The sequence below is a fragment of the Spinacia oleracea genome, chromosome 1, assembly GCF_020520425.1.
Source record: "Spinacia oleracea cultivar Varoflay chromosome 1, BTI_SOV_V1, whole genome shotgun sequence".
Classification (NCBI taxonomy): domain Eukaryota; kingdom Viridiplantae; phylum Streptophyta; class Magnoliopsida; order Caryophyllales; family Amaranthaceae; genus Spinacia; species Spinacia oleracea.
This window is the reverse complement of record NC_079487.1, coordinates 29,745,294-29,771,786: the sequence shown is the minus strand read 5'-3', so window position 1 is coordinate 29,771,786 and position 26,493 is coordinate 29,745,294. Positions and strand designations below refer to the sequence as shown.

General features: G+C 40.5%; 2 protein-coding genes across 2 annotated transcripts; one reads left to right on the top strand and one right to left on the bottom strand.

The window, feature by feature from the left end:
* Positions 1-500: 500 nt before the first annotated feature.
* On the bottom strand, positions 501-1,640 carry LOC110800186 (uncharacterized). The gene has a single exon (XM_022005480.2). It carries the CDS (start codon positions 1,638-1,640, stop codon positions 501-503), a length of 1,140 nt encoding a protein of 379 aa, XP_021861172.2.
* Positions 1,641-10,079: 8,439 nt separating this feature from the next.
* LOC130465790 (uncharacterized) lies at positions 10,080-10,755 on the top strand. Its single transcript, XM_056834636.1, has 2 exons — positions 10,080-10,543; positions 10,633-10,755. Exons 1-2 carry the CDS (start codon positions 10,105-10,107, stop codon positions 10,647-10,649), a joined length of 456 nt encoding a protein of 151 aa, XP_056690614.1. The 5' UTR covers positions 10,080-10,104; the 3' UTR covers positions 10,650-10,755.
* Positions 10,756-26,493: the final 15,738 nt, after the last annotated feature.

Below are 26,493 nucleotides of genomic sequence, written 5' to 3'. Positions count from 1 at the left end.
TTTTAATTCCATTTCAGTTCGTTACTGATTTCATAGGAATTCTTTTTATGGGTCCATTTGATGGACGGGACCTCAGTGTTTTAGGTGATCAGCCTAATTTGAGGCTCTAATCTAGGCCACTTCTCAGGCCGTCAACCAATTAGTCTTTTTTAGACGCCTTCCAAGGAGGAGGCGTCATGTTGAATGTTTTCTCTTGTTGAGTCTTTCTTTGCGTTTTTGTTAGTACATGGTACTTTTAGGGCCGCCGTTTGTTTAGTAAATATTGAAGCCACCGTTTGGAGTTTTTTTTTTTTTTGTGGGGTTCTCCACCCCTTAGTGTTTTAAGGGGTTTTGTTGAGACTTGTATTTGTCAGATAAGAAAACATTCATTTTACTAAGTTGCAAACTAAACTCACCGCGTCGTAGGCGGGCATTTACAGGCCGTTTTGTAGGCTCTAGTACAATAGTTAGGTCGTTTTGTAGGCTTAAGTTACATGAGTTATCCTAATGACATTATATTTTCAGCCACTTTCCTCTATCTTAACAGTTTCTGTTTTGGCTGGTTTACTCTCCTTGGCGGCTGGGAGTTCGTCTTCGTGCTTTCTTTTGCCTCTGGCTTCGGCGGAATCTTGCTTCCATGCTGAAGAGTTGAGGGTGGTGAGGTAACAGTCTCTAGCTTGTTCTTGGTCTCCATGTATGGTGCCTATCGCCCCATCATCGCACACAAACTTCAAAAGCATCAGATGGGTGACGACTACGGCTTTAATCTTGTTCAAGGTGGGTCGTCCCAGGATGAGATTGTATGTTGTTAAGTCCTTAACAATTAGGAAATTCACGTACATCTTCCGTCCATTTTTCCTGTCCCCAATTCGAACCGGCAGAGTGATGACGCCCACAGGGTGTATGATGCTCCCTCCGAAACCAATGATGGGATAGTGTATACTATCCATGGTTTTGGGATCATGTGCTAGGCGATTGAGGTATTCCAGGCACATTATATCGGACGAGATTCCCGTATCTATTAGGATACGCTTTACCCTCATATTGGATATCTTGAATTCGACCACAAGAGGATCATCATGCGGAGTGGCTATTCGTCCACCATCCAACTCACATATCTCTATCCGTGGGAATGGATCCAAAGGTGACTTTGCTGACAACATTACTTGCCCCAGGCGGCGAGCATAATCTTTCTGCCCCCTCAAGGTGGGTCCTCCAACGGCTGGTCCTCCAGATATGACGGCTACAAACCCCCCTTCGATGTGCTGTCCCTCCGCAGGTGAGACAGGTGACTTGTTCTTTTTGTATTGGTTTTTTCCAAAGCCGTGAGCATTCTTCTGTAAATAGTTCTTGAGATGTCCTATGGAGGCCAGGCCGTCTAGGGCCCTTTTCAATCTTCTACAATTCTTTGTTTCATGTCCTATGTCCTCATGGAACTGGCAATGCAACTTGGGGTCTCGACTCTCAGCAGGAGATTTCATGGGGAAAGGTCGTTCAAGGTCAAACCTGGTTCCGACGTCTTTCAGCATCGTGTGGAGATCTGTGTTATACTCAAAATATTCCCTTTCTTGTGGACGCTCTCTCTTGTGTCCAGGAGAGTTGGCATCATGTTCTTTTGAGAGGGCCCATGTGCCATTTACTCGTGGGGCTTTCCGGTCCATTTTTTCTTTCTTTCCTGAGGAATCTGTTGTTTCTCCAATCCTTCCTTCCTTTAACGCGCTGCATATTTCTGTTGCATGGATAAATGCTTCAGCTTCGTCCAAAACCTCGGCCATAGTTCTCACGCTTTTCTTGACCAGGTCAAACTTAAAGGATCCTTTCTTCAATCCTCTGATAAAATTATCGAAAGAGATGCCATCTGGCAAATATGGGATCTGTCCGGCCTCTAGGTTGAAACGCTTCACATAGCTTCTTAGTGATTCATCTTTCCCCTGTTGAATTTGTCCCAAATGCATACTCGTTTTCCTTTCTTCCTTGTGTGCCATGAATCTAGTGGAGAACAGAGTTTGCAGTTCGTTGAAAGAGGCAATTGACCCTGGGGGCAGTCGTTCAAACCACTTAGACGCCACTCCTTTGAGAGTAGCCGGGAAATATTTGCACCAAGTGGCTTCGTTGGTTCCTTGAACATACATGTGATGACGGTATGCGACTAAGTGCATATCAGGATCGGTGGTCCCGTCATAGGCTTCAATGGTAGGGGTTTTTACCTTGGGTTCTTTTGGGGCGTTCATGATATCCTCGGAAACGGGGGTACTTATGTGCCTTAGCGTCAGATTATTAAACCCTTGCTGAATGTGATAAGTTGGTTCACGGCGGCTGGATAGCAGGCGAGGGCGCAAGCTTACCCTGTTGGGCGTCATCTGAGTCTGTCCTCAAGTAGAAGGGTAAAATGGTGGGTCTTCCATCACAGGGGTGGACCCAGTGTCCGATAGTTCAGATTCAGCTTCATAATGCTCTTGACGCCTTGAGGCGCCGGAAGACGGCTGGTGGGTTGCCCCTAGACGGTGGTCGTATGACCTGGTCCCTTCGAAATAAGGAAGTTGGGGGGTCGCGGCCAATCTCCGAGCGTTCAGGCACAGGGCTGACTCTACGGCTAGCTTGTGGACGGGAACCCTCTCCAGCCCTCCACACATTGGATCTAAGTGGCATTCTGTTTATCCGATTGACGCCTAGGCTGAGGGGTCTCTGTGGAGCCGTCCTCTCAATGCTGTAGATTAGCATATTTTTCCGAATTTCATCTTGCAATGTGGTGCTCATTTGCTATCGAAAGGTTTGATTCATTTGTTGTTGGAATCCTGCTAAGTTTTCGCGTAGCGACCCTACCGAGACTGGCAAATCTAAGTTCTCATCTAGCACGGCATCTCGGACGCTGGGGCTTAGATGGCCGCCTGGCGGAGACGCTTCTACCATTGGCTCTTCTTCTACGACCACCTCAGCTTCCTGCACCCGACGTGGTGTGCTTCCTGCGTTTGCGATTCGATTGGCTTCTTTCATATGACGTTGACTCCTCTCGAGAGGTCGTCTCTCTTCTCCCTCACCAGCATACTCTCTATCAGAGTGCAGTTCGGCCATGATACTATACCTCCCCACAGACGGCGCCAAATGTTGTGGGATCTTTTACAGTGATGACGTGTCACGCGTTCCTCAGAGGTATCAAGTATGAGCTGGCACGAACTTCTGGCAACCTGCAAAACAAGAATATTCCCGTAGGAATATTCCCTCCGATGCTTAAGTAAGTATAAGCTAGAGAGAGAAGTCATTTGTAGAGAGAAGGCAGAGCAAAGATAGTTTTAGGTTGGTGCAAAGGAATTGATTGATCCGTTTACCTAGGGATCTGCACTATTTATAGTGCTAGGGTTTCTTGGGAATTGGTCCTACATTGATTGGATGTTTGTGTAGGATCAGGGCACGTGTCCTGCTGAGGATTTGATTTGAACTTGGTGGGCTTTTTAGGCGTTTGGGTTTCTTGAAAGCCTTAGAGATGGGTTCCTCCTGGGCAGGTGGGTCCCAGGATCTTCTGATGGGCCTTTTAGGCCTTCTTTTTGGGCCTTCATGGTTCAGCCTAGGTGGTGTTTGTTTTAGGCCACATCAGAACCTAAGGTCGGTTTGTCCAAGAATTATCTTTGTTAAGCGTGATGTAACTTTGCATTTTGTTGGATTTAGCATGTGAGGTGATGAAAGCAATAAACACATAAAGCATCATCACAATAAGTAAAAGAATTATTGAAAATGCTTACAAAACCACATCAACTCAAAATAAGGTGAGTGAGTACGGAATTGAAATTGCAATAATAAAGGTGCGAAATTGAAATGCGATATTGAAAGGCGTTATTGAAAGGTGCGATATTTAAATTGCGGTATTGAAATGCATTATTGAAAAGGTGCGATATTGAAATTGTACTATTGTATTTGAGATCCGAACGCCAGACGACTACTTAATAATAAGTGCGTCAGACACAGATTCAATTCTAAAAATCTCAACTTTAGGATGAGTTGCTCATCCAAAAGTGTCTTTGATTTTGGTTATTGAAATTGAACATTGAATATTGAATCTTGAGTATTGAACTTGAATATTAAAATTATGAGTCTTGAATCTCAAAGATTATACCTTTTAATGTTAAAAAGGCCTCACCTTTGATGTGCTCCATAACTTGAAATTGATTCTGGTTTAAGGAAGTGATTACAAACAACCTGAAACATCATAGAATCTTGAAAATGGGACTTGTATTTGAATGTTGAAATTAGGAGTCTTGAATCTCAAAGATTAGACCTTTTAATGTTAAAAAGGCCTCACCTTTAATTTTCTCCATAACTTGAAAATGATTCTAGTTTAAGGAAGTGATTACAAACAACCTTAAACATCATAGAATCCATAACTTGTATTTGAATCATAAAAGGTTTTGATTTTGTAAAAATGTGTGATTGTTGTAACACTTTTGAGAGCAAAAGTGTCAACTTTACTAATCATTTTTGGAATAAAAATTGAATCTTGTATGGCATAATTGAAATGGTGTTTTGGACAATCATTTGGAGAGGATTTCAAGAATGAAACCTCCCAAAAATGACACCTTTTGGCATAGTTTTCCTAGTTAATCAAGGGTATGAACCCTAATGATAACATCATAGTATTTTGTATTAATAAAGGTAGAAGAGTAGAATGCATTGTAGATTTAAGTAGGGATTCGGAATTACCTAGTTAGGGTTAGGTTGGATTTCCGATTAGTGCTCCCAATTGCTTAAATATTTGAAATTGTATAGGAATTTGTAGATTGGAACTTGATTTTTGTGTTTTGATTTTGAGAGCCGATTTCGAAATTACGACGTTGTGTTTTTTATTTGCTGCCCTAAATGCTCAGAAATGAGGGCTTAAATAGAAGATTAACCGGCTGAAATCCAAAAGCCAGCTGCGCCTGGCGCAGGTGACGTGGCTCAGGAAATGCCAAAGCCAGGACGATGACGCCGTCCTTGCATTTGTCCCTTATGGTTGTACCCTAGTACGAATTGTACGAAGTTGGCACGTAGTGAATGCTTAAGGGTTAAGGATCGACTTACGTCTAAAACAAGGCGTTTCGATTTCATGTTTGTATTTGGGCTCTGTATTACGAGTCGGGGCCCGGCTTGCTCGGTTTTGTGGGTCGGCGCTCAAATTTGAATTAGTAAGTGTCATTTCGACGGGAAAAGGCCTTGTAAAACCAATGGAGAGGTCCATTGGGTGAGATTGTGTTTGGATTATGAAATTGATTTTTGGAAATTGAATTTTGTACCGAGTTCCGAAATGGGAACGGGCTCGGGAATTGGACTTTGGATTTTGGATTTTGGAATATATTTTAGAAATTGGGACTTTCGCACGGAGTTGCACCAACCACCTAGCAAGGATAATAGTATTGTCATCATCCCTTAGGGGAGACACGATTTAGGTGTCTACACTTATGTAGGCTGATTTGGTGGTATCTTGAGAATGCATCCATAAAGCTCAAAAGTGCATGACCACTAGTAGAATCGACCAACCTGTCTATTCAAGGTAAAGGATAGCAATCCTTGGAACATGCTTTTGAAGGAAATAATGCCCTTGGTCCAAGTATGCATTCTATGTTAAGTCTAATAAGTGCGGTTCAGTATTAATTAACAAGTTAATAATTCAGTGAGATCAAGTGAGCTGAATGCCTAGCTAGAGGCCGCTTCAGTTCAAGTGGAATTAATGATATTAATCCACAGCTTACTCTTGACTGAACCCGTAGGGTCACACAAATAGTACGTAAACGGATTAAGTATTTAATGGCATTAAATACTCCATCTATGGATATTCGGAATCGACGGATCTTGGTTTCAGTGGGAGCTGAGATCGTCACAGGCAAGAAATAAATGCTCCGGGAACGGAAATATGGATCATATCGGAAATATAAATATTATCCAAGTCGTAGATGTTGCCGGAAAAGGAAACATGGTACGTATCGGAAAATATTATCGGAAATGGAAATATTGCCGGAATCGGAAATATTGCCGGAAACGGAAATATTGTCAGAATCGGAAATATTATCGGAATCGGAAAATAATTCCGGAAACGGAAATATTAAATATTTGTTTGAAACGGAAATTAATTCCGGAATCGGAAATATTAAATATTGTTCGTATCGGAAATGAATTCCGGAATCGGGAAATTAATCGGAAGCGTATCGTACGAATTAGCATCGGACGAGGCCTGCCAGACGAAGGCCCGGCACGAAGTCGGGCCATCGCCCAGCAAGCCAGCGCGCCACAACGCACCAGCCAAGGCTGCGCCAGGCCCACCGCAAGGCAGGCCCAGCGCGCGCCAAGGCTGCGGCAGCGTGAGGGCCTCGTGGCAATGGGCTGCGAGCTCGCGGGCTGCGCGCGCGCGCATGGCGCCCCTCGTGGGCTGCTATGCGTGCGTGTGTGTGTTTGTGTGCTATACGAATCCTAAAGCTATCAGGTTTCGACATATGATTAAATTCCTAAACCTAAAAGGATGAATTAATTAAAATAAGAATTCGATTAGGATTCTAGTTTAATTAATTCATATCCTAATAGGATTACAATTCCCTTTCCATACCTCTATAAATAAAGGCCTAGGGTCATTATTTTGTATAGAGTATTCAAGTATTCAAAGTGATTTTTGAGAGCAAAATTCATTCATACAATTGCCTATATTAGCCGAAAATTCTAAGTACCTTAAGGGCGATCCTAGTTGGTCAAGCTTAAGGCGGATCCGGACGTGCTGTGGACTATCTACGGAGGGACGACACTTGGAGTCCTAAAGACTTGTTCTTGTTCGGTTCGGGCGCAGCTAGGGAGGGCACGCAACAAAGTGTATGCATCTAAACTATGCTAAATGATTATGTGTAAATAATATGCTTTCCTGGCTTTATGGTTTTTCCGCATGATTTATGTTTTGTCATATGAATCATAACCTAACAGTGGTATCACGAGCCTCTTATTATTTTCATAATCTAAATTGCATGAACATGGTTAAATATTACAAATTTGCAAGAATTAAAAGGGGTGATTAATTTTCGTAATTGTTAATTAATTGCAAATTGCGTTTATTTAATTATACGTACGCAGTTTTTCGGCAGTTTCTTCGTTACTCGTCCAAATCGAGTGATATTTGTGTCAATTCCGCATGTAAAAGGCATTCTAAAATTTTCAAATTCGAAGCCTAACTATGACTTTTCGGAGGTTTTAGTTTTTCGAATGCAAAATTTCGTAAATTTAAGATGTTAAATTAAATATTTGCGATTCTTGTTGATAAATCTTGAATTTTTTATTGACCTACTGTATATGTTTAACAAGTTTGAATGCCTGGCCTTGTTAATTATGCAATCTAATTTGTAATTATGATTAATTTGTTGAAAATTGGAATAATTTAGAATTAATTTGATTTTCATAATTAGTTATAATTTAATTAGATACCTATGATTAAAAACTACCATAAAAATTGTAAATTTATGTTAAATTTTAAATTTTTATGACCTAGACTTGAATCCATGTTAATCGGAAATCAATTAAATAATAAATTTTCGATTTATCGCCCTAAAATTATGAAATTAATATTATTTATTAATTTGTCATTAATTTTGAATATAAATTTTTAATTTTTGTGCGACTCGCTCATATAACTTGCACGCACAAAGCAATGGACGCTACGTGTTGCCCTTAAGGGGTGTTGTATAGTGCGGGCATGCGACGACGAGCAAGGGAGCTCGTCGCCCATGCGGTACGAATGCAGCGAGCAAGGGCATGGTGCACGAGCACAAGGCAGCAGCCCTGCCTTGTGTCGTGGGCTGTGAGCAATGGGCGTGTGGGCAGGGGCGAGAGCAAGGCACAGCAGTCGCGTGTGGGCAGCAAGCGTGCTACGCCACAGCGCGCACTGCCTTGCGCAAGCATGCGGAGCCTCGCGCGCAGCGAGCGCTAGTGTGCGTGCGACGAGTGTTGCGCCCAGCGATGGCGTGCAGCGTGCTTGTTGCGACGCTGCGCCCAGCGATGGCGTGCAGCGTGCTTGTTGCGACGTGCGACGAGCGCTGCGCCCAGCGATGCAAGCAGCTTGCTTGTTGCGACGTGCGACGAGCGCTGCGCCCAGCGATGGGCTGCGGCAGCATGCTTGTTGCGTCGAGCGCTGGCGCGCGCAGCGAGCACCAGCACGCGTGATGCCTTGCGATGGTGAGCAGCAGCGATGCGACGCAGCGCATGGGCTGCGCGCACATGGCCAGCGATGGCTGTGTGCGTGTGGCCCATGTGCGTGCGTTGCGTGGGATTGTTGCGTTGCGATTAGATCGTTTTGAAATTTTAATTTGAAATTTTCAGTTTACGTAATTTTAATTAATTTTAAAATTAATAATTTAAATTATTTTCTTGGATTTTAATTTTGAATATTGTAATTATAATAAATTTTATTTATTCTAATTATTTTACTAAAATTAAAATCATGAATTAATTTAAATACGACTGAAATTAAATTAAATTCATGGATTCAATTATAAATTTATATGAGCTTTAAATTTTAATTAAATTTGTATGTTTCCGGTTAGACTAGAAATACATTTTTATGTTTAAAATTAGTAAAGCATATGAATTTATTGGTTTAAGTGAGAGCCCTTTTTAGTCATATACTCTTGATTAGGTCTACAAATCCTTAAGGTTAAAACAACTTGATTAGAATTAATAAGGACTGAATAATTTGTAGATTATTGGTGCCCTTGATTAATTGTTGCAAATGTTTATGTGATGCATAATGTGTTTTACTAACCAGCTATGTGGGCCATTCATGATAATGAATGGGTGAATGGTATATATTGTATATGTACTGTTTTGCAGGTTATGAAGTGACTAGTATGGCCCAAATAGGATAGAAAATATGGTCTGCGTACCATTAATTTGAATGTAATTGGTCTAAAGTACCAAAGTTGTTTTTCAATTCAAATATGGTCTGCGTACCATCAAATAGTTGTAATTAGTTTTAATTATAGCTTATCCTATTTGAAGAAAATGGTGCCTCCCACGGAGATTTTCAAGACGGACTTTGAAGTTAAAGCTTCAAGATGAAGTCGGGCCATACTAGATCACATTTATCTTATGCATGTTCTAAGTTATTTATTGCTTTTAAATATGTCTTAAAATGCATGAGATCAAAAGCTTGATTATGTTGCATGATTAAGGATTTTAGTTCACTTAAAATCTAACCAACATAGTAAGAGCCTTAAGTTCCAAACTTAAAAATTGAGTTAAAAGGTGTCATGCCAAAATATACACTTGCTTGGATATCCTTTACATCAATCTAGTAATAGTTTTCGCTCAGCGAGGTGTTACTTATTGGTCCTAAAGGGGCAAGGTACACAAATAATTGTGAGTACATGTTAGTTTTGGTGAAACTCAACGATATAAGTAAGGTGTCCTTTTATGTCGTGGAAAAATCGATAGGTTTACCTAATAAGTTCTTAGACGTACCTATCAACCAAGAATAGTTTCTAGACTATTAGCAAAAGGCTTTTGCTTACCTAAGATGTTTTAGGATTAAGTCGACAAACTGTGCTTAGTTCTTCAATGATTTTAGGATCTTGGAATCATTTTATTCACACCTGCCGGAACACATAACTTGAATAAAATGCTTAATGAACATTGAATTATGCATGTATGCTAGAATTTAAGTTTATTAAGAGAAACTGTGAATGGTTATTTATTTGTTTATTCTTTTCAATTGTAGTTTTAAATATGGCAAATAACAATTCATTCAACATACGATCAATTCTCGAAAAGGAGAAGTTGAACGGGAAAAACTTCCTTGACTGGCAAAGGAACTTGCAAATAGTTCTTATGCAGGAAGAAAAGGAGTATGTCCTAGAAGAGGCGATGCCCGAAGCCGCAGGCGACGGGGTCACTCAGGCAGCCCTCAATCGTTGGATTGATGCCAACAAGGATGTGAAATGTCTAATGCTCGCCACCATGAGTGCAGATCTGCAGAAAACGTTCATCAACTCAGATGCTTTCACAATCATCAGTGAGTTGAAGAACATGTTCCAAGATCTCGCTCGAGTCGAAAGATTCGAGACTCATAGGCAAATTCTTGAGACCAAGCTTAAGAAAGGCGAGCCCGTAAGTCCACATGTTCTCAAAATGATTGGACTCATTGAGAATATGAGTCGGCTGGATCAGCAATTTTCTCAGGAAATGGCTATAGACACCATCCTCCATTCTCTTCATAGCGGGTATGATCAGTTCAAACTGAACTACAGTATGAATAGTCTGGACAAAACGCTCACTGAGCTTCACGGTATGCTGGAGACCGCTGAAAAGACGCTCAAAAGTGATAAGCAGGATGTGCTTATGGTGCGTGGGGGCAAGTTCAAGAAATCTGGAAAGAAGAGGAATGCTAAGAAAGGTGGCAACAAGGCCAGCCCAACTAAGCAAACTGGCGCCAAATCTGTAAAGAGGAAGGTCAGTCAACCCACTTCTGAATCCGAATGCTTCTACTGCAAGAAGAAGGGGCATTGGAAGAGAGATTGCTTGAAGCTAAAGGAAGATCAGAAGAACGGAACAGTCGTTCCATCTTCAGGTATTTTCGTTATAGACTGTATACTTGCTAATTCAACTTCTTGGGTATTAGATACAGGTTGTGGCTCACACTTATGTTCCAATCCACAGGGACTAAGAAGAAGTAGAAAGTTAAGCAAGGGTGAAGTCGACCTACGAGTGGGAAATGGAGCACGGATTGCTGCATTAGCTGTAGGAACTTATTATTTGTCGTTGCCCTCCGGGCTAGTTTTGGAACTGGAAGAGTGTTTCCATGTTCCAAGTCTTACTAAAAACATCATTTCTGTTTCTTGCTTAGATGCTAAGGGATTTTCCTTTTTATTAAAAGACAATAGTTGTTCGTTTTATTTTAAAGAGATGTTTTATGGATCTGCTAGATTAGTCAATGGACTTTATTTATTAGATCACGACAAACAAGTATATAACATAAATACCAAAAAGGCCAAAAAGGATGATTCAGATCTCACCTATCTGTGGCATTGTCGATTAGGCCATATAAACTTGAAACGCTTAGAAAGACTTCAAAAGGAAGGAATTCTAGAACCATTTGACTTAGAGGATTATGGTAAATGCGAATCATGTTTACTTGGCAAAATGACAAAGCAACCTTTCTCTAAAGTTGGAGAAAGAGCAAATGAACTATTGGGTTTAATCCATACAGATGTATGTGGACCAATGAGTACAAATGCTAGAGGTGGTTTCAGCTACTTTATCACTTTCACTGATGACTTCAGTAGATATGGTTATGTCTACCTAATGAAGCATAAGTCTGAATCCTTTAACAAATTCAAGGAATTTCAGAGTGAAGTAGAGAATCAATTAGGCAAGAAGATTAAGGCACTGCGGTCTGACAGAGGCGGTGAATATCTGAGCTATGAATTTGATGACCATCTGAAAGAATGTGGAATTCTATCAGAATTGACTTCTCCTGGAACACCACAATGGAACAGTGTGTCGGAACGGAGGAACAGAACCTTGCTAGACATGGTCAGGTCAATGATGGGTCAGGCCAAACTTCCATTAGAATTTTGGGGACATGCACTTAATACAGCTACACTCACTATAAATAGAGCTCCGTCTAAAGCTGTTGAAAAGACTCCATATGAGTTATGGTTTGGAAAGCCTCCAAATGTGTCTTTTCTTAAGATTTGGGGATGTGAAGTATACGTCAAACGATTAATTTCAGACAAACTTCATCCAAAATCTGACAAATGTATCCTTGTGGGCTATCCAAAGGAAACAAAGGGGTATTACTTCTACAATACATCTGAGAACAAGGTGTTTGTTGCTCGAGATGGTGTCTTTTTGGAGAAAGATCACATTTCCAAAATGACAAGTGGGAGAAAAGTAGACCTCGAAGAAATTCGAGTCGAACAACAAACTCTAGAGAATGCTCAAGATGACATTCAGGATGAAACTCAGAGATCTTTAGAAGAATCTGGGGAGAATCATGGTCAATCTAGAAATGTTACCCCGCGTAGATCGCAAAGATATAGATCTCAACCGGAAAGGTACTTAGGTATTTTGACGAACGAGAGCTATGACGTTCTATTACTTGAAAGTGATGAACCTGCGACTTACAAGCAAGCTATGACGAGCCCTAGCTCCAAGCAATGGCAAGAAGCCATGCAATCTGAATTAGACTCCATGTCTGAAAACCAAGTATGGGATTTGGTCGATTTGCCAGATGGCTACCAAGCCAATGGAAGCAAATGGGTTTTCAAACTGAAAAAGGACAAGGATGGGAAACTTGAAGTTTTCAAAGCTAGATTGGTTGCAAAAGGTTACAGGCAAGTCCACGGTGTTGATTACGATGAAACCTTTTCACCAGTTGCAATGCTAAATTCTATTCTGATAATGTTAGCAATCGCTGCATATTACGATTACGAAATATGGCAGATGGATGTCAAAACTGCTTTCTTAAACGGCATTTTAACAGAAACTGTGTTTATGACACAGCCTGAAGGTTTTGAGGATCCAAAGAATGCTAAAAAGGTATGCAAGCTAAAGAAGTCAATCTACGGATTGAAGCAGGCATCCAGGAGCTGGAATATACGTTTTGATGAAGCAGTCAGTGACTTTGGTTTCATCAAGAACGTAGACGAATCTTGTGTATACAAGAAGGTCAGTGGGAGCAAAATTGCTTTCCTAGTATTATATGTCGACGACATATTACTTATCGGAAATGACATTCCTATGTTGAACTCTGTCAAGATTTGGCTTGGGAAATGTTTTTCGATGAAAGATCTAGGAGAAGCACAGTACATATTGGGCATCAAGATTTACAGAGATAGATCTAAAAGGATGATTGGACTTAGTCAAACCACTTATATCAATAAGGTGCTTGATAGGTTCAAGATGGCAGACTCCAAGCGAGGCTACCTACCCATGTCTCATGGAATAACTCTAAGCAAGACTCAGTGCCCAAAAACACTTGATGAGCGTAGACGAATGAATGGGATTCCATATGCATCATTGATTGGTTCTATAATGTATGCTATGATATGTACACGCCCGGATGTTGCGTACGCACTCAGTGCTACGAGCAGATACCAGTCAGACCCAGGAGAGGCGCATTGGACTGCTGCCAAGAATATACTGAAGTACCTGAAAAGGCACAAAGATGACTTCCTGGTCTATGGTGGAGATGATGAATTAATTGTTAAAGGCTATACGGACGCAAGTTTCCAAACCGACAAAGATGATTTCAGATCACATTCTGGGTTTGTCTTCTGCCTCAACGGAGGTGCAGTAAGCTAGAAAAGTGCTAAGCAAAGCACCATTGCGGATTCTACAACTGAAGCGGAGTACATTGCTGCACATGAAGCAGCAAAGGAAGCTATATGGCTAAGGAAGTTCATAGGTGAACTTGGTATAGTCCCCTCCATTAAAGGACCAATAGCCATGTATTGTGATAATAAAGGAGCTATTGCACAGGCAAAGGAGCCTAGACACCACCAGAGAGTCAAGCATGTACTTCGTAGATTTCACCTTCTACGAGAGTTCGTTGAAAGAAAAAAAGTCGAGATAAACAAGATTGGAACTGATGACAACATATCAGATCCATTGACTAAACCTCTGCCACAGGCGAAGCACAACTCGCACACTGCAGCTATGGGAATCAAGCATATTGGAGAATGGCTTTGATATCCCTGTTTAATGTTTTAAAGTTTTAGAGTTTAAATCTTTGTAAAACATTATTGGTTAATCATTCACAATAAATGAAGAGAATTCATTTTTCCATTTAATTTGTGGTTTATTAAATGATGAGTCCCTTCAATTTGGCGATATATTCAAGATAGACTGTCAGGACCAGTCCTGTGACTAAGAAATGTCTATCAAGTGTACTTGAATGTCAAAGGTTGAAAATGGTCCCTAGTCGGAGTTTTCTATAAAATTGGACGCATAGAAAACGTTAGACGATTAGAATGGAAGATGACTAGTAGTTCTGTTTCTTGAACTATGTGGGCATAGCAATGTCATAATCATTTGCATATATACTTACTTTGGGAAGACTAGTATCGGACAAGACCTATGAAACTTTACTGTAAGAGATGAAAATCTGTCATAAGTAAATTTCATTAAAATTATTAGACACTAAATCCTCAATACCTGAGTGATTTGAGATTACTTGTTTGAGAACTGGTTGCTTTGACGTTGACCAACCGTCGCACCGTAAAAGGAGGCTATAAAGGCAACGCTCAGGTAATCACCTATCAAACGAAGTCTAATCTCAAGATCGCAAGATTGGGATTGTCCTCCCATAAATCGGGATGAGATGCTAAAAGTTGTACAAGGCCACTCGGAGAGCTAGAAACTGTGAAATGCATGGCCGTGCTCGGATGAATCATAGGCTATGATTATCTGTTTATTTGATCAGTTGAACTCTGAAACCGAGGAACACCTCTGGACATAATAAGGATGACAACTCTTACCTTATGTTCAAGAGCAAGCATCGAGCGACAAAGGAATTAGGAAATGAACACTTGTCCCTAAGGACAAGTGGGAGACTGAAGGAAATAATGCCCTTGGTCCAAGTATGCATTCTATGTTAAGTCTAATAAGTGCGGTTCAGTATTAATTAACAAGTTAATAATTCAGTGAGATCAAGTGAGCTGAATGCCTAGCTAGAGGCCGCTTCAGTACAAGTGGAATTAATGATATTAATCCACAGCTTACTCTTGACTGAACCCGTAGGGTCACACAAATAGTACGTAAACGGATCAAGTATTTAATGGCATTAAATACTCCATCTATGGATATTCGGAATCGACGGATCTTGGTTTCAGTGGGAGCTGAGATCGTCACAGGCAAGAAATGAATGCTCCGGAAACGAAAATATGGATCGTATCGGAAATATAAATATTATCCAAGTCATAGATGTTGCCGGAAACGGAAACATGGTACGTATCGGAAAATATTATCGGAAATGGAAATATTGCCGGAATCGGAAATATTGCCGGAAACGGAAATATTGTCAGAATCGGAAATATTATCGGAATCGGAAAATAATTCCGGAAACGAAAATATTAAATATTTGTTCGAAACGGAAATTAATTCCGGAATCGGAAATATTAAATATTGTTCGTATCGGAAATGAATTCCGAAATCAGGAAATTAATCGGAAGCGTATCGTACGAATTAGCATCGGACGAGGCCTGCCAGACGAAGGCCCAGCAAGCCAGCGCGCCACAACGCACCAGCCAAGGCTGCGCCAGGCCCACCGCAAGGCAGGCCCAGCGCGCGCCAAGGCTGCGGCAGCGTGAGGGCCTCGTGGCAATGGGCTGCGAGCTCGCGGCTGCGCGCGCGCGCATGGCGCCCCTCGTGGGCTGCTATGCGTGCGTGTGTGTGTTTGTGTGCTATACGAATCCAAAAGCTATCAGGTTTCGACATATGATTAAATTTCTAAACCTAAAAGGATGAATTAATTAAAATAAGAATTCTATTAGGATTCTAGTTTAATTAATTCATATCCTAATAGGATTACAATTCCCTTTCCATACCTCTATAAATAAAGGCCTAGGGTCATTATTTTGTATAGAGTATTCAAGTATTCAAAGTGATTTTTGAGAGCAAAATTCAGTCATACAATTGCCTATATTAGCCGAAAATTCTAAGTACCTTAAGGGCGATCCTAGTTGGTCAAGCTTAAGGCGGATCCGGACGTGCTGTGGACTATCTACGGAGGGACGACACTTGGAGTCCTAAAGACTTGTTCTTGTTCGGTTCGGGCGCAGCTAGGGAGGGCACGCAACAAAGTGTATGCATCTAAACTATGCTAAATGATTATGTGTAAATAATATGCTTTCCTGGCTTTATGGTTTTTCCGCATGATTTATGTTTTGTCATATGAATCATAACCTAACAGCTTTGTGTAAGTTGGTGAAGTCAACACACATACGCCAACTGCCAGTTGGCTTTTTGACCATGACTACATTCGCGAGCCATTCTGGATAGTCGCATGATTCTATAAAACCCGCTACCAACAGCTTGTCTACTTCCACCTTTATAGCCTGATTTTTCTCTTATGAGAAGGTACGCTTCTTTTGCTTTACTGGCCTGACTGCCTTGTCTACATTCAACATGTGCACCATCACATCAGGGATGATACCAGGCATTTCATCTGCCAAAAATGCGAACACATCAACGTGACCGATCAGATTCACCTGCAGATCCAACTCCATACCACTTCCTATTCGTACAGTTCGACATGTCATACCATCTACTAGCCCTATTTCCCGAGTTTCCCCTTCTGTGACTGGTCTTAGGATGGTAGCGGGTCTTTCGTCAAAATTTTCCATATTCATATCTTCTCTGGACCTTTTTATAAGTAGATTGGCTTCTCGGGTTACATTACCTTCCGACACCATCCTTCCCGAGGCTTTCAATGCGGTGAGGTAGACCTAGTTTCCTCTTGGCTTCCCTAACTTATCTCTTTTCTTTCCATATTGGAAATATATACCATGGTGAGATGGTAGGTTGACACTACTGCATGTGCATCATGGATGAAAGGGCGTCCAATGATGACATTATATGATGTCGGCACTTTGATAACTAAGAAGTCTACCATCAGATCCCTAGCTGCCTCTCCTTTTCCTACCTTCACAAGTAGTCGGATACTGCCTTCGGGGTATACAGTGATTCTAGAGAATCCTATGACAGGATAACTTGCCCTCAATAAATCCTTCTAATCGATGTTTAGTTGCGTGAATGCTTCCAGAATATGATGTTGGCGGAGCTACCCCCATATATCAGGCATATCTGACTGGAAAGTTGGTTATCTCTAGTTCTAAACTAGTCAATCATGATGCGGGTAGATGATACCATGGCAGTCCTACGAGGAGAAGACACTACCGGCATGCGGGGTAGCTCCGGCTATTGTCGTACGCTATAGGTAGCTTACCAGGTGTCGGTGCTCTTCTAAACTCCTACCAGCCCCACTGATTGTGCCACCGTAAATTGGTCCTTCGGAAATAACCCAAGCTGTGGGTTTCTTTCCTCTATCGGTGCACTCTCGGCTGGATTCCCGTTGGGTCCTGATTTCTTGTCGTACTGCAAGCGGAGCCTGCTCAACCCGGGGCGCTGGCTGGGAATTTTCTGGTTGTGTGGGAACATAAGGAGCATGATACTGCTGATTATGCTGCCTATTGTCACCACTGTTGTTATCTTGTCGGGCTTTGTACTGGGAGAGGTACCCCCTTCTTACCATCTCCTCGATATTATCTTTCATTGTGGAATGCACATAAGTTTTTCATGTTACATGGACTCTCTAGAGGAAATGGCTTCCTCCAAGCCACCGACTTGTTCACGAAAAAGATTGTTGTCCTGGCAATGTTCAACGGGGTATACACCTGATAAGATCCTACTAGCGGTCTTGCTTGGAAATTTCCCCTTTGCTGGTAACCCTCCTTTCTGATGTGATCTTTTTGATAGGCCTGCTATTGTGGGGGATAATCTTTTCTAGCCAGATTCCACACTTGTCCACCCATGGCGGGATGTGAAATTAGCATCATCTCATCGCTCCTGGTGTATTCGTTGTCTTTCTTTAGAGGCTCCCCCCAAAGAAGTGAATGAATTCTTGCCTAAGTATTTCTTGAACTCGCAGTCTTGCATCCCTCTCAGCAGGGAAAAAACTGCTACATGATGCTGCAAGTCTGGTATGGTAATGGACTCGTTATTGAAGCGGGTTGGGTTATCAAAATCAACTCTCCGGACGTCTTATTTCTCTCTACCTTATTGATGAAACGCCTTAGAAATCTTCTTGTATCTACCTAAAATTGAAAATCGAACCAGGGGGCAATTTCTTAAACCATTCTACTGCTACTCCCGATAAGGTAGTTTGAAATACTTTGTTGTATGGGAATACAGTTAAATACATATAACATGTGCGGAAGATCCCCAAAGCTAGGAAACATGTATAAAGCACATATTAAGCAAACTTACACTCGAAGCGTGTTTTCCCGAGTTTAGTATCAACGAACACGAACAAAGAACTCCAATTGTCGTTCCTCTATTTGGTTCACCGACACGTTCAGATCCCTCTTGATAATCGTAGCTTAGACAATATTCAAGACTGTTTGCTTTTGGGAAGAACAGTTTTGTCTAGAGAGCAAAACTGAAACTAACGTAATTTCAGAATTAGGTTTAGGGTTGTGGAAAAACTTATTAGTGTGTGTGGAACATATAACCCTAAGGTTATATTGTGTAACCGGCAAAGACATAAGGCATTGACCGGCCACACACACACACACCGCAAGCCACACACACGCAAGCCCACTACAGGCCGAAGCCCACAGCAGCCGCGCAGCAGCGATGGGCCGCAGGCCTCGCTTGCTTGCTCGTTGCTTGCTAATGCCCCTTGTATGCGCACACTTGTGCCGCGGGACGGCTTGCTTGCTGCATGCGAGCTCGCTGGCTCATTTGGGCCTTGCGCGCATGCGCGCTTGGCTTGACTTGTCGACAGCTCCGTTGCGGCTCGTATTCGCGACGAACGCCTTACGGCTATTATTTATCGTATCGTACACGATGAATCACCGTCATACGATACGATTATTTATTTCGCCCAGCTTACGAATATTCGATATACGATTCCGATGCAAGGTCGTATCGTACATTATGTTTTTTCGAACTAATTCCCGAAAAGCTATTAAATGAATTTCCGATTCATTTAATCCGGTGTTCTGTTACATGCCATTGGTGTGACCTTATAGGTTCAGCCAAGAGTAAGTTGTGAGCCTAATATGGATTAGAACTCACTAATCGGAAGCATTGCTCCAGCTAGCTGTTCCGATCACTTGATCTCACTGAATTAATTGTTCGTAAGTAATCTGAACCTTGGTATTAGAATTAATGCACCTTGGGTGAAGTACATATTTCCTTCAGTCTCCCACTTGTCATTCAGACAAGTGTGCATTCCGATTCCTTTGTCTCTTGGTGTTACTTACTGAACATGGTAAGATCCAAGCCATCCTTATTAGGTCCAAAAGTGTTTCTCGAATTACGGAGTTTAATTGTTAAACTTTTACAGAAGGTTAAGCCTTAACCATTCTGAGCACGGCCATGCATTTTCATAGTATCTAACTCTTCAAGAGGCCTTGTACAACAACAACACCATATCCTATCAAAGATAGGAGTACAATCCCTACTTGTAACTTATGAACAACTTACTTTGATTCATAGTACGCCCAATAACTGCTTTTATAGCCTCCTTTTACGGTGCGACGTTTAGCGAGCATTAAAGCGAACTAATTCTCAAACAAGCAACCATAACTACTCAGGTTCTGAGGAATAGGTTCCAATCACCATTAATGAAAACTACTTATGACATGACCTTAATCTCTTAAAGTGTTCTCATGGTCAATCCGATACAAGATCCAATAAGTATCTATGCAAATGATTTCTGACATCCAGTACATATAGATCAAGAAACAGAACTATAAATCAACTTGCAATCTAATCTGCATTAGTCATTGGTCGTCCAACCTTTCAATGACCTGGATTAGGGATCCTTTTGTGATTTCAATATTCAAGTTCACTTATGGGTGTTTCTTTGTCAAAGAATCCATCTTGACATCCAATTTGAATGTTTTGAATCACTTGGACTTCATCATTTAATACTAAACCAAGATTAATCGATCTATGAAATATAATTTCATAAATGATAAATGTTTAAACCAAACGCTTACCAATTTGTGGGCCTCTAACCCAAAATCAAGCATTTAATGTTTTGCGGATATAGGCCTTTCACCCAATACTTAAAACATTCATGGAAATCAAACTTGATTCCATTTCTGCATATGAGTGTTGTATCTCATTCAATGCAGAGGTTTAGTTTATCATACTTTTCTATTCTTAGCATCTTTTCTATCGAAAGCCTTTTGATGTAAGATGAAAAGATCTTTGAATATGTTTATAGAATGATCTAGTCCTTCCTTGCTGTTAGAATGATTCTCATATTCAAAATAGAAAATCATCCAGATAGCAGACTTGTGATCAACCTGAGTTCATTGAAGAACTCCCGCTAGAAACAATTCCCTTTCATTTCTTCTTAGGCAATAATGAATTCATTTCAATTATGTAGAATTTCAAATGATGCTTCCTTTTTGGAATACTCCAACCAGTTCACAGAGATGTGGGAGATACATCTTTCAACTGAGAACTTGGAAACTAATCATTGATTCATTTTCCCATGCATCACATATGGTTTAGAACCTATGTTACCACCTTTTAATCACGACGCCTAATTGCCCGTGTATGTTTGTGGTTTGCCTAACAACAAGATTCAACTTTTTCTTAGGCAAATGCATGTAGCATCAAAACTTTAGTTCATCATCACTTCCTCTTATCAATTGCTCATCCTACATTACAAATGTATTGGATGTTTTTGATATGGTTCTAATGATCTTTGATCTAGATCAATAGAGATTGGTATAAACTCGTCAGGATCCAATGTTCACGAGTTATCTTGGCGATCTATATATCACATCATACAAGATTGATTGTAATGCAAAAACCATTCGCATTTTAAAATCTATCCATGCAACTTTAGCTTTATTCTGTTTCAAGAGATACTGAATCTTGCTAAAATCTTGGCATTGCCATGTGATATAAGGTGAAGGCATCTCTTCAAGGTCCTTCATGTTTAACTTTAGTAATAACATCCTAGCTTTATACTTAGTTAAAACATTAATTACTTAGACTTACTCATATGGGTTGAGAGTCTCTTTTGAGTCTCTCAGTTGTGTTTGATTTAGTAATTACTTTTACAGAATCCAAACAATGCTCTAGATCCTATCCAATACATATTTAACTCAGTATGTTCTAAGTTTTGCCATGGTTCTAATATTGACAAATACTTTCAAATCCAACCATTTAGAATTTGAATGTCATTTTCAATAGAGAGATATATATCTCATATATGGAGCCAATAAACATGACTTAGCTCCCACTAAACTCATCATCTACAAGATGATCCAGATTTTCATAAAGCCATGATTGCTCAATAGCCTTTTGAAAAATATGTTCCAATTCCCACTTGCATGCTTTAATCTACGAATAGACTTCTTAAGCTTGCTCTTTTATCTAGCATCCAAAACTTTTACATTGTGTGATGTACACAATTCCTTTCTATAAGTCAAATTGAGGAAGGTGTTTTGTTTTCCAATTGTCATATTGCCATATGCAATGATTGCTAGATTTATCCAAATAATTCAAGCATTCCGACTTGGTGAACAAGATTTCAACATTATCAACGCCGTGGATTTGTTTACAATCTTTAACCACCAATCTAGATTCTCTTTTGTATGTGTATACAATATCATCTTTGTATGTTTTGAAAACATGTTTGCAACCACTGGGAGTGAACCCTTTATGCAAATCAACATTGTATGTTTAGAAAACATGTTTGCAACTAATGGGAGTGAACCCTTTATGCAAATCAACCAAATCATAGATTTGAGTGTTTAAGATGAAGATACTTCGAATGAAATGGCCTCAAACCATTTTGTATGGCCTCGAACCTTACTTATGTTTTTGATGGCCTCAAACCATACTTGGGAATTTTTAATTTGTCGTAGCTAACCTGTAAGTCGTATGTTCTTGAAGCACTTTCCAAAGTCTTCATAGTTTTCATTCCTCAAGATATCTATATATCTATCTTGGTTGAATTCTATTCCTTATACGATTACCTAGGGATTGAACATCAAACGTTAGTGTCTATAAAGACATTACTCAAGTCCTTTGAGTATTAGGATTCTCTTGAAGCACTTCTAAAGTCTTCCTGAAGATCTTCCAAAGGCTTCTAAGTACGGAGCTTTTCAAAGATTCCTAAGTATACTAAATTTGTTTGTTGCTTGACTCGAAGTTCTTTTGAGGTCACTTCGAGGACATTTTTCTCCCACTTGCCTTTTTGGAAATACGATGGTTTCCTAAAAGACATTATCTAGAGCAACAACCATATGTTCTCAGATTTGTGGTAGAATCAATACCTTTTGTTTCTATGAGTCGCTCATAAAGAAACATATATCTATTCTTGAGTTTGTTTGATGTAAACATTAACTCCCACTAGGTTTGACAACCCTAGATATATATACTGACAAGATGTACTGAACCGAAGTTCAGTCCTTATGACATCTTATCCTTAGCTTTGACAACTTTGTTTAGTGTGATAGTCTCTTGAGAGTATCATTTAGAAACTATATAGGAAAATAGTCGTGATTATCGTTAATCAAATAGATTTCAATTCCTCCATTTGGACATACCATATTCTTATGGAGCTATGATTGTCATAATGCCATATAAACAATCTAGATAATCTTTCTTGGCCCATGAAAACATCACCTTGACCCAGCCTAGATGTTCCAAAATTCTTGCCAAGTTTATCTTATACCCTTTTGTGAATCGCATTGAAGCATTTCACGTATTTCACCTTGAGTAAATATAGCCATATTTTCTCAAATTCTTGTGAAATAGGTAAGTCATAAAATCCATCTTTGTACCATGAACTTTATTGTCTAGAAACTTTTAACAATAGTTCATTTCTATATCATGTTCAACAAGCAAGACCCACGTGTCTTAAATTAACCAACTTTCAGAAATCCATGCTGGAATCTTAGAATGTTGTCTTGTTGATATGGTCGTATGACATTACCAAAGATATGTGGTGTTAGGTTATGATACATATGATATTACATAAATCATGCGGAAACAACCATTAACCCAGGAATACATATTATTTACACATAATCATATAGCATAATTTAGATGCATACTCTTTGTTGCGTGCCCTCCCTAGCTGCGCCCGAACCGAACAAGAACAAGTCTTTAGGACTCCAAGTGTCGTCCCTCCGTAGATAGTCCACAGCACGTCCGGATCCGCCTTAAGATTGACCAACTAGAATCGCCCTTAAGGTACTAGAATTTTCGGCACTTTTGAGCAAGATGTGTGGCTGAATTTTTCTCTCAAAAACTCACTTTGAATACTTTTAAAACTCGTTATAAATTGTGAACCCAGGCCACATATTTATAGGGTTATGGAAAGGGAATTGGAATCCTATTCAGATACAAATTAATTAAACCTAGAATCCTACAAGAACTCTAATTTAATTAATTTATCAAATAGAATTAGGAATTTAATCATTAACCGAACTCTGCACGTTTTAGGAAACGTGCACGAACACAAACACTTACGCACACACACACGGCAGCCTCGATGGGCCGCCCATGCGTGCGTGCGAGCAGCAGCCCACGCAGCGAGGCCTGCGCGAGCCACAAGCCCACGCAAGCACCCGCGCGCGCTGCGCGCGCTGTGCGCGCTGCCACGGCCTGCTGGGCCTGGCCTTGCGCTGGGCCTGGCGTGGCTGTTTGTGTGGCGCGCTTGGCTTGCTGGGCGATGGCCTGGCTTCGTGCTGGGCCCTCGTCCGGCAGGCCTCGTCCGATGCTTATTCGTACGATACGCTTCCGATTAAATTTCCGATTCCGGAATTCATTTCCGATACGAACAATATTTAACATTTCCGATTCCGGAATTAATTTCCGTTTCGAACAAATATTTAATATTTCCGTTTCCGGAATTATTTTCCGATTCCGGTAATATTTCCGATTCTGACAATATTTCCGTTTCCGGCAATATTTCCGATTCTGGTAATATTTCCATTTCCGATAATATTTTCCGATACGTACCATGTTTCCGTTTCCGGCAATATCTACGACTTGGATAATATTTATATTTCCGATACGATCCATATTTCCGTTTCCGGTAATATCATCGTTTCCGGAGTATTCATTTCTTGCCTGTGACGATCTCAGCTCCCACTGAAACCAAGATCCGTCGATTCCGAATATCCATAGATAGAGTATTTAATGCCATTAAATACTTGATCCGTTTACGTACTATTTGTGTGACCCTACGGGTTCAGTCAAGAGTAAGCTGTGGATTAATATCATTAATTCCACTTGAACTGAAGCGGCCTCTAGCTAGGCATTCAGCTCACTTGATCTCACTGAATTATTAACTTGTTAATTAATACTGAACCGCATTTATTAGACTCATCATAGAATGCATACTTGGACCAAGGGCATTATTTCCTTCAGTCTCCCACTTGTCCTTAGGGACAAGTGTGCATTTCCTAATTCCTTTGTCGCTCGATGCTTGCTCTTGAACATAAGGTAAGAGTTGTCATCCTTATTATGTCCAGAGGTGTTCCTCGGTTTCAGAGTTCAACTGATCAAATAAACAGATAATCATAGCATATGATTCATCCGAGCACGGCCATGCATTTCACAGTTTCTAGCTCTCCGAGTGGCCTTGTACAACTTTTAAGCATCTCATCCCGATTTATGGGAGGACAATCCCAATCTTGCGATCTTGAGATTAGACTTCGTTTGATAGGTGATTACCTGAGCGTTGCCTTTATAGCCTCCTTTTACGGTGCGACGGTTGGTCAACGTCAAAGCAACCAGTTCTCAAACAAGTAATCTCAAATCACTCAGGTATTGAGGATTTAGTGTCTAATAATTTAATGAAATTTACTTATGACAGATTTTCATCTCTTACAGTAAAGTTTCATAGGTCTTGTCCGATACTAGTCTTCCCAAAGTAAGTATCTATGCAAATGATTATGACATTGCCATGTCCACATAGTTCAAGAAACAGAACTACTAGTCATCTTGCATTCTAATCGTCTAACGTTTTCTATGCGTCCAATTTTATAGAAAACTCCGACTAGGGACCATTTTCAACCTTTGACATTCAAGTTCACTTGATAGACATTTCTTAGTCACAGGACTGGTCCTGACAGTCTATCTTGAATATATCGTCAAATTGAAGGGACTCATCATTTAATAAACCACAAATTAAATGGAAAAATGAATTCTTTTCATTTATTGTGAATGATTAACCAAAAATGTTTTACAAAGATTTAAACTCTAAAACTTTAAAACATTAAACAGAGACATCAAAGCCATTCTCCAATATGCTTGATTCCCATAGCTGCAGTGTGCGAGTTGTGCTTCGCCTGCGGCAGAGGTTTAGTTAATGGATCTGATATGTTGTCATCAGTTCCAATTTTGCTTATCTCGACTTCTTTTCTTTCAACGAACTCTCGTAGAAGGTGAAATCTACGAAGTACATGCTTGACTCTCTGGTGGTGTCTAGGCTCTTTTTCCTGTGCAATAGCTCCGTTATTGTCACAATACAGGGCTATTGGTCCTTTAATGGAGGGGACTACACCAAGTTCACCTATGAACTTCCTTAGCCATATAGCTTCCTTTGCTGCTTCATGTGCAGCAATGTACTCCGCTTCAGTTGTAGAATCCGCAATGGTGCTTTGCTTAGCACTTTTCCAGCTTACTACTCCTCCGTTGAGGCAGAAGACAAACCCAGACTGTGATCTGAAATCATCTTTGTCGGTTTGGAAACTTGCGTCCGTATAGCCTTTAACAATTAATTCATCATCTCCACCATAGACCAGGAAGTCATCTTTGTGCCTTTTCAGGTACTTCAGAATGTTCTTGGCAGCAGTCCAATGCGCCTCTCCTGGGTCTGACTGGTATCTGCTCGTAGCACTGAGTGCGTACGCAACATCCGGGCGTGTACATATCATAGCATACATTATTGAACCAATTAATGATGCATATGGAATCCCATTCATTCGTCTACGCTCATCAAGTGTTTTTGGGCACTGAGTCTTGCTTAGAGTCATTCCATGAGACATGGGTAGGTAGCCTCGCTTGGAGTCTGCCATCTTGAACCTATCAAGCACCTTATTGATATAAGTGCTTTGACTAAGTCCAATCATCTTTTTAGATCTATCTCTGTAAATCTTGATGCCCAATATGTACTGTGCTTCTCCTAGATCCTTCATCGAAAAACATTTCCCAAGCCAAATCTTGACAGAGTTCAACATAGGAATGTCATTTCCGATAAGCAATATGTCGTCGACATATAATACTAGGAAAGCAATTTTGCTCCTACTGACCTTCTTGTATACACAAGATTCGTCTGCGTTCTTGATGAAACCAAAGTCACTGACTGCTTCATCAAAACGTATATTCCAGCTCCTGGATGCCTGCTTCAATCCGTAGATTGATTTCTTTAGCTTGCATACCTTTTTAGCATTCTTTGGATCCTCAAAACCTTCAGGCTGTGTCATAAACACAGTTTCTGTTAAAACGCCGTTTAAGAAAGCAGTTTTGACATCCATCTGCCATATTTCGTAATCGTAATATGCAGCGATTGCTAACATTATTCGAATAGACTTTAGCATTGCAACTGGTGAAAAGGTTTCATCGTAATCCACACCGTGGACTTGCCTGTAACCTTTTGCAACCAATCTAGCTTTGAAAACTTCAAGTTTCCCATCCTTGTCCTTTTTCAGTTTGAAAACCCATTTGCTTCCAATGGCTTGATAGCCATCTGGCAAATCGACCAAATCCCATACTTGGTTTTCAGACATGGAGTCTAATTCAGATTGC

Bases quoted from the DNA above. Each gene is read 5' to 3' on its own strand.
- LOC130465790 (XM_056834636.1), top strand. From the start codon at position 10,105: ATGATTGGACTCATTGAGAATATGAGTCGGCTGGATCAGCAATTTTCT.
- LOC110800186 (XM_022005480.2), bottom strand. From the start codon at position 1,640: ATGGACCGGAAAGCCCCACGAGTAAATGGCACATGGGCCCTCTCAAAA.